The 9,645-nt window shown below is 36.1% G+C and overlaps 1 protein-coding gene and 1 pseudogene across 1 annotated transcript in view; one reads left to right on the top strand and one right to left on the bottom strand.

Moving 5' to 3' along the window:
* Positions 1–7,276, bottom strand: part of LOC102870680 (unconventional myosin-IXa-like) — a 266,823-nt gene extending 259,547 nt beyond the window's left edge. Inside the window, 1 exon segment of the mRNA XM_006888336.1 lies at positions 6,367–7,276. Within this exon segment, the coding sequence (XP_006888398.1) occupies positions 6,367–7,206 (840 nt within the window). The 5' untranslated portion in view covers positions 7,207–7,276.
* Positions 7,277–8,822: 1,546 nt separating this feature from the next.
* LOC102874981 lies at positions 8,823–9,390 on the top strand (annotated as a pseudogene).
* The last annotated feature ends 255 nt before the right edge of the window (positions 9,391–9,645 follow it).

Below are 9,645 nucleotides of genomic sequence, written 5' to 3'. Positions count from 1 at the left end.
CAGCTCTGCAACTGCATCCTGGCCCATCCTCACCCTTCTGCCCCCAACCCTCACCTCCTTGTACCCCCAATATGTTTTTCCCAATTAAAAAAAAAATTGTAAAAAAAAAAAACACAGCTGAGAGAGCAGTTCACAAGGAAAAAAAAAAATCTGTTTAACCACAGTTACATCCAGATCATAAAGGTTTGTGAAATTTAAAAAAAAAAAATATTTGGGATAATAACATTCTATACCTTGAGTACACACCGTATGATATGTATATGCATTTGTTAAAAATCATTTAGCTGTTTTATACGTGTATATTTTATTCAAGTTATAATTCAATATACTTCACAGTTGTTTTTAAAAAATAAAAAGGCACTGCCCTTGACAATTCATGTATACTATGCTTCAAGAAACAAAATAAGCAAAAAAAGAAGTGAACAGCATACTATAGACAGAGCAAGAAACTATTCATTGTGAATATTTCTCCTACCATAATGATCTCATAGGAATGGCATATTCTCTAACTCCAAAAAAACCACCACCATCAAGTGGATTATAAATCAGATCAACTGAACAGCAGTAGGTTTACGATGAGATAATCCCCAGGTTGAAGTTCAGGGCAAGTAAAGTGTTCTTGGTCTGAAAAATCTTTCCGCCAAGGAACGGCAGTGAGCACGGTGTGTTCGGGACTGGTGAGGAACTGACTAGCTTAACAATTCATACAAAAGAAACTCAACAAAGACACAAAAGATTAAAACTAAATGGATCTCAACGACTTATACAGAACACTACAAACAACAAGAATACAATATATAATCTTCTCGAGTACACATGAAATATTATTCAGAATAAAATGTTAGATCACCAAGCAAGTTTCAATAACTATTAAAAAGCACTGTACTACACAAACAATCTTCTCAGATCACAAAGCTATAAAAATAGAAACAATAAGAAGAGCAAAGGGACAAAAATTGTCCTTGGAAACTAACTAGCACTCTGCTTGAACACTACCAGGTAACAGAAGAAACAGAAATAAAATAAGTTTCTTGCAATAAATTAGTACCAAAATCACTACTCAGAAAAAGCAGTACTCTGAGGTTAATTTACAGCAATAAACAGAGATCTATTCAAAAAGGGAAAGAAAAAAACAACACCCAACCCAACATCTCCAACAATTGGAAAAAGAACAAAGACAATAGTCTCCAGAAGAACGCAAATAATAAAGAACAGAAATAAATGAAAACAGAAAACAGAAAAGCATTAATAGAAATTAACAAGACTAAAAGTTCTTGGGAAGAATTCATAAAATCAACAAGCCTCTGGCAAATCCAACAAAAAGGGAGAAGGAAAAGCCACAAACAACATGAATTAGGAATGAAATGGATGATGTAAAAATAGAGCCAACTGAAATGAAATTGATAATAACAGAACAGTATGAAGAATTATATAAAAACTTTAAAACCTAGAGGAAATGGACAACTGTTCAGATACTCACTCACTACCTAAAACAATCCAAAGGAAGAAAATTGGTCCAGACAGCTTCACTGGTGAATTCTACTCACATCAATTCTACTCACATGATTTCAGAATACAGAAAAGTTTGGAATATTGCTAATTCATTCTATGAAGCAAGAATAACCCAGATACCACAGCCAAGTAAAAATATCACTTAAAAAGAAAATTATCCTTCAACTGACCAACATTCCTCATGAACATAGATACAAAAATTCACAACAAATACTTACCGAATAGAATCATATAAAAACTTGCATTTATCATGATCAAGTGGGATTCACACCAAGTATACAAAGAAAAACAGTGTAATCTACCTTGCCACTAAAACAAAGAGGAAAACCATGTGATCATCTCAATTGATGCAAAAGACATCTTGACAAAATTCAACACTATTTTCTGATAAAAGAATCTCAACAAAATAGGAACAGAGGTAAACTCCTCCAGAAGGACAAATCATATATATAAAACCAACCCGCCAACACTCCTCTCAGTGGAGAGAGAGAAAGCATTCAAAAGCACAAATAAAAACCCACCAAACTACAAGAACCCAGAGAACTACACAAGTGAAAAAACATGCCATGATCATGGATGGTAAGACATAATATTGTGAAAGTAGCAATATTACCAAAATCAATTTACAAGTACAATCTGATCTCAATCCTATCATCATTTTTCAACAAGATTGTAAAAGTAATCACTCCCTTCATATGAAAAGAGAAGAGAGACCAGATTAAAAAATCGTATTAAAAAAGAAAAACAAAATAGGAGGCCTCACACTGTCTGATCTCAAAACCTACTACACAGCCACTGCAATCAAACTAGCTTGGTACTGGTAAAATGACAGTTACCTTGACCAACAGAATAAAACAGAGAACTAAGAAATAAATCTATCTACCTGTGATAAACTGATCTTTGGGAAAGAGATGAAATCCATTCGTGAAGAAAAAACAGTCTCTTTAATAAACAGTGCCAGCAAAACTGGATATCCATCTGCAGAATACTGAAACAACAATATAAAAACTAACTCGAGATCGATCAAGGATCTTGGAGTAAAATGTAAAACAATAAAGGTAATTTTTTTAAAAACTGGTGCAAACTTAGAAGCCCTAAGCTATGATTTAGACAGAATATCAAATATAACTGATACATAACTAACACAGAATAAATTGAAAGTGTAGGACCTCTTGAAAATTAAATCCTATATGCATCAAAAAACTTCTTCAAAAGAGAACATAGGAACTTGGGGGGAAAATATTTGCCTATGGGACATTTAACAAGAGAATAATCAGTAATATTTCTAGAAAAGTCCAAACAAGGAAAACAACTTAATTACAAAATGGGCAGAGAACTTGAACAGACACTTCAGCAAAGGAGACACTTCGATGACATATTAAACACATGAAGAAATGCTCAAAATCATTAATTACTAGAGGGATGTAAATCAAAATAATGAGCTATCATCTGACCCCAGCAAAAACAACAAAGTTCAACTGGAAGGCAAACAACAAATACTGGCAAAGGTGTGGAGAGACTGAATCCTGATGGAAATATAAAATAGTGCAATCAGTATGTGAAGCAGTTTGGTGCTTCTTTCTTTGTTTGTTTGGTTTTTTGTTTGTTTTTTTTTTGTTGGTTTGTTGTTGTTTTTTCTAGTGGTGTTTTGTTTTGTCTTTAACTTGTTGTGTGCCTTCGAATCAGATCCGACTGGCACAGGAGACTGCCCCTCCTTCTCCAATGGACCATCTGGTGGATTCAAACCAAGTGTTTTTGGTATTGCAATGTCGGTGCTTCTTCAGAAAGGAATAGAAATGCAATTTGATTCCACAATCACACAACAATGTATACATCCCAAAGAAATAAGAGCTGTGACACAAACTGACATACACACACCATGTTTACTGCAGCATTTACAAAAAGCAAATAGTTGGAAATAATCCAAGTGGCCATATTAGATAAATGATTTAAAAAACCACAGCATAGTCACATAAGAGAGTATTAGATAATAACACTAAAAAATGATCATGAATTCCTGTAATACTGTACAACACGGATGAATCTAGAACAAATTTTGCTGAATGATTTCAATCAGTCACCAAAAAAGACAGTTATATTGTAAAACCACCATTACAGACACCTAGGGAAAGGTTTATACACAGAATCAATCTTAGAAAAGCTAACAGGGATGAGAAGGACAGGAGAGTAAAACAAATACAGGTTAAGTGAGTGAAGGTGAAGGCAATTCAATAAAGGATTGATCAGACATTGTAATTAATTAATTACATTACTCAGTGGTAATAAATGTTATTTTAAAAGTCTATGAAAGATTATATGAAAAATCATTATGGTATGTAAACATTCACTCAAATTAAAAATGCATGAAATAAAATAAACCAACAATTACATCACACTTGAGTCAAGCTCAAACTATTACCAAAACTAAACCAAACCTGCTGCTGCCACTGAGCTGATTCTGACAAACAGTGACCCCGCATGTTACAGAGTAGAACTGAGTCGGAGTTTTCTTGGCTGAAATCTTTTGTGGAAGCAGACTTCTGGGCCTTGATTCTGCAACATCACTGAGTTTCAGCCATCAACTTTTCAATCCACTCACTTACCCATCCATTCCTGTCGAGTTGGGAAGCTTCTCTTTTATTATTGTGATTTTAACAAAAACTGGGAATCTACTCTTAACTAATTCTCTACTGATTTCTGAGGCTGTAAACAGCACAAGATGAAAGACTACTTACTCATTTTTCTCCCACAAATTTGCTGATGAATTAGACTACCTCTGTGGCCTTTGGATTAGCAGTACAACTCCCTAGGGACCACTAGAGGTCTCTATCTTTCAATTAGTTGAGTATAAACTGTGACATCCAGAGGCTGTTGTAGTTGATATGTAATGCACTACTGAGTCCGAACTGGCTCTTTGCTTACTCTTCAGCAGGTGTTCAGAAGCAATAAACCACAAAGGAGAGCAGTGCCCATCTATCTTCAATGGAGCTGCTGACAGATTTTTATCCTTGTGTCTGTGGGATGGCAGCGCAGCTCCATACCACTTGGCTACCAGAACTCCTTTTATGTATCAAATTGTTTTTGTGTGCCATCGTGTTAGACCAACTGACAGCTGACCCTCCAGGGGGTTTTCTGAGGCAGTAAATCACGTGGAAAGAGACTACTCACCCTTCTCCAGCAGAGGCATCTGGTGAATTCTAACCCCATGCCTTTGGGGTTACAATGCAACTTCTTTCAACTAGGCTAAAATTAAAACCGATGATTCTATCAAGGATTGGCAAGGATATAGTAACTGTTTACTATCATACCTCAATGATGGGACTGTAACTATATATACTGCCACTTAGGGAAAATGAGAGCTTTGACTTAAAAATCAAATATACCTATTTATGACCTAGTCATTCTATGTTTAGAGAAAAAAAATATTATTACACATTAAGACTTAGATACTTACATGTAACAGCCAAATACTAGATATAACTCAACTACCCATCAACAGGTGAATATATAACAAACTTATGTATACTTATACAATAGAATACTACTCAATAAAAGGCAATGAATTTCTGAAATATCTACATGGACAAATCTCAAAAAGAGTTATAAATACAGACACAAAAAAAGAAGAATATATTACATGAACCTATTTATATAAAATTCTAGGTAATGCAAACTAACTCTAGCAACAGAAGCATATCAGTGGCTACTTCTAAATCAAAGGAGTGTGAGGAAGGAGTTATTCAGGGATAGGAATAAACTCTATGTTCAGAAATCTTCACTATCTTGACTGTCTCAAAACTCATTGCCACTGAATTGGAACCAACTCATAATTGACCTTCCAGCAGGTTTTCAGAAGCTGAAAATTGCACAAAAGGAGACTGCCCACCTGCCTCACACAGAGCCGCTGAAAGATTCAAACTGCTGGAGCGGTACCATCTTTTACACTAGCAGTGCAATAAAACACATGCCAAACTCATTCAACTGTATACTTTAATGTGTACAGTTTACTGTATCTCATATTTCACAAAATAAGAGATTTAAAACTTAAAATATCATTCTTTTTCTTTCTACATTTGATAATATCACTTCTTAAAATGTCTACAACTAAACATTTTCCCCATATTCTCTACATTTTCAAAAATGAACCCTTAAGATTTTCAATGCTAGGAACAGATGTCACTACTGCAGAGGTAAAAATACATTTGCAAGAATATTGCCCTAGCCACCTACTGTCACAATCCACTTAGCAGTCTCTACTACCTAGAGAGAGTAGTCCTGCACTGCTCTCTCCCCTCAGAGAGAGATGATTCTAGTAATTTCTTTCTTTTGCATTACTATGATGAAAAGAAAAATCATTTCAAAAAAAATTATCACTGTCACATTCTGTCTCTCTGGCATTTTTGCTTTCCAATCTTCCAAATGTCTTATGAGAACATACGTATTTATAAAGGCAATTAAATCTGAATACAGGCATCTGATTTGTCCTCCAATACTAAGTAATTTTTCTCTCCAGTTTGAAACAACTGAACAAATTCATTTACAACAAATTCTTTATCAAAGTAACTTTTAAATGCACATAGAAACTTTTTAAAGCACTGAAAAGGCACTAAAGTAAACAGGAACTATATGCACTTGCTTCAACGCACCTATAAATTCTACTTAAAGACTAAAAGTTAAGAATGGTTCTAATTTTGTAATTCAAAGACTTGTATATTAGAATCTACAACAAACATAGTTTCCCTTGCTAATTACAAGTTATCTAAACAGCTAAAGTTCTAAATCTTCTAACATCTATCAAATACTTCTTTAAAAAATGTTTTTACAATATGTTTAAAAATACTTTTGCACACTTACCTCAAGTACTGGTCCAGCACCAAGAATAATCTGTTCTACTCCACTGGCAAATCCTTTCTGACTGAGAGCAGTAAGATGGTGAATAAGAAAGTTTGTGCTTTGAGTCTTACCAGAACCACTCTCCCCTGAAATTACAATGCACTGATTCTTTCTGCGTTGTAACATTGCATGATAAGCTACATCTGCCACAGCATAAATGTGAGGCTCAAGTTTTCCTAATTGGTGGTTATCATACATTTTTACATATTTGGGGTTATAAATAGGAAGAAACTTGAATGGGTTAATAACTATCAGAATACTGCCAACATAGGTATAAATTTTTTCATGTTTAAAACGATTTCGAAGGTTTTCTAAAAGAGTTTTCTCATTCAAATCAGGTAAGCTACATAAATCATCAAAGTCCTTCTGTTGTGGTTGTGGAAGAAAACCCCTTTCCATCATCCTGCGACGTTCTTCTGTTACCCGTAGCCATGACTGAAGACTACCATAATGGATTGATCCATCAAGATTTTTTTCTCTCAAAAGAAAGCGGTAGTCCTCTCCACTCAAGCGATTTTCCAGAGCCATTCGAGGCCACAACATCATTCGCTGAACTGGACAGTCTGTTGGATTGAGTATCCATTCTTCGCCACCAAATTCTTTCACTTCTGCTAGTACATAACATTTTGTTTTGTCAAGATGGAGTCTATTTATAAGAGAATCAATCACCTCAGCAGCTGTGGAGTTTCTTCTGGCAGGAATTGGACAGTAGATTGTCCCTTCTGAAATTGTCCCAGGATATATGCGTAACGTGTGTTCATTATCCTCAAAGCGTCGTCTTCCCCCATCATTTATATTCATATTGGATCTTGTCCCATCAGCATGGACAGTACATGTTCAAGACTGTGCAAAACATTTTCTTGGCAAAACACTGTAACAAAAAAAGAAAGTGAAATATTTAGTAGTCATGTAATTATTGTTTTCTGCTATTAAAAAAAGAAAAGCATAATAATTATGCTGATTATACCATTTTAAAACATAAAAATATAACTCTTATTAGCATAGATACAATTTTGAAAACCATTTCATTAAAGCCACACAATTACTTTTTTAAAAACTGGTTTGCTTACATAATTTATATACATTGTATTTCACACTACAATTACTACATTTTACTGTCTAAACATGAGCACTTCCTAAAATAGACTTGCAGAAAACCTCCATGTTTTACTATATTAATAATTAAGTTATTTAAGATATTGAGTTATAGGATAAACTATTTTATCTCTAATTATTTCAAATGTTTCAGAGGTGCCTGGAATTAAAATAAGTTCTTCTCTTATACTTGAATACTTTCATTAAAGGCAAAAATAACGTGAACAGCAAAAACTAAAAATTTAACCACACATATCTAAGTAGAGTATGCCAAAATTTCTTCAAGGTATTCAAGAAATGGTACTGATGGAACAAAATTCAGTGAAAATCATTAGAAAACAGTAGGAAGATGAGATAAACAGAAACTAAACTAGATAAATTATGATCAAGAGAATACATGAGAAAGAATCTACCACAAGATGGACATACTTTCAGGGAATTCCAGGCTCAGAGTCCCACCCCCACCCCATGATAGATGGTGGTGGCTATTGTTGTTAAGTGAGGTAAATTTGACTCAGAAAACAAAAAGCTTGCCCTGACTTGCTGAGCAAAATAGAAAAATTATACAACTAGCTTGACTTGGCACCATTACAAATTTTATTCTACCCACCTTGACCCTGAATGCTACTATTCTGTTTAATCTATTCTTATTCACTCCTTATTCACCATGTCATTCCAATCAACTTGAAGACTCTACAACTCAAAATGTATTCCTATTTTTCACCTCAATTTCATTCTTCCATCTCTGTCAACAAAGAAATTATGCCTCACAATACTTTCTAAAACTAACAAAACCCTATTCCTTTCCATTGCCATTAGTAACATTAACTAGATATTAACAAAATGCTCTTCAAAGTGGTTCTACCAACTTACTGTTTCAGTCAGTGTAAAAGAGGTCATATTTCTCTCATCCTTTGTCAAAAGTTAGTATATCACACTTGTTTTCCTGGCATTCCGTAAATACGAAAGGCTACTACATTGGTGTTGCCTGATTACTATGGGAATGAGCAACTCTTACCCACTTATTTACCACTTGGCCAATGTTACTTATTTCTTTACACACACACACACACAGACTCACACACACTTAACAATTTTTCTTTCCTTACTGGTTTGACTAATTTTCTTTCTATGTCCTGAATATTAAACCACTTACAGTTGAATATACAACATTTATATCAATCAAGAATAAATTATCTGGTTTTTTACCACTTTTGGTTGTAGAGTTTTTAAGAAAACCAGGTTTACCAATCCTTTGCTTTATAGTTTACTTTTTAAAAACAACAGCAATAACAGCTGCTTCTTCTCCGAGAAAGCACCAAATGGCAGATGACGCCGGTGCAGCGGGGAGAGCCCGGAGGGTCCAGGGGCCCTGGGATGGGAGCCCTCCGCGGAGGCTTCGGTAGTGATCTGCGGGGTCAGGGCTGCAGCCATGGATGGGGTTGCGGAGCTCAAGGAGGCAAAGCCGAGGACGAGTGGCTCCCTGTCATCCAACTGGGCCGTCTGGTCAAAGATGTGAAAATTCTTGGAGGAGATTTATCTCTTCCCACTGCCCATCAAGGAGTCTGAGATCACTGACTTATTCCTGGGGATGTCCCTCAAGGATGAGGTCTTGAAAACTATGCCTGTGCAGAAGCGGACACATGCTGGCCAGCGGACCAGGTTCAGGGCCTATGTCGCCACTGGAGACTATAATGGCCATGTTGGTTTGGGCATCAAGTGCTCCAAGGAGGTGGCTCCTGCCATCCATGGGGCCATTATTCTGGTCAAACTCTCTATTGTCCCTGTGTGGTGTGGCTACTGGGGGAACAAGATTGGCCTCACACTGTTCCCTGCAAGGTGACCGGTGGTTGTGGCTCTGTTTTGGTGCAACTGATCCCTGCACTCTGAGGCAGTGGAATCGTCTCGGCCCCTGTGCCCAAGAAGCTGTTGCAGACAGCTGGAATTGATGGCTGCTACACCTCAACCAGGGGCTGCACAACCAACCTGGGTAACTTCGCCATGGCCACCTCTGATGCCATGTCCAAGACCTACAGTTATTTGACCCCAGACCTCTGGAAAGAAACTGTGTTCACCAAGTCTCCCTACCAGGAATTTACTGATCTTCTTGTAAAGACACACCAGGGTCTCCGTGCAGAGGACTCA

The sequence above is a fragment of the Elephantulus edwardii genome, unplaced genomic scaffold, assembly GCF_000299155.1.
Source record: "Elephantulus edwardii isolate Elephantulus edwardi_28Jun2011 unplaced genomic scaffold, EleEdw1.0 scaffold00066, whole genome shotgun sequence".
Classification (NCBI taxonomy): domain Eukaryota; kingdom Metazoa; phylum Chordata; class Mammalia; order Macroscelidea; family Macroscelididae; genus Elephantulus; species Elephantulus edwardii.
Note: the sequence above shows the minus strand (reverse complement) of the source record. Positions and strands in the feature narration are given on the sequence as shown.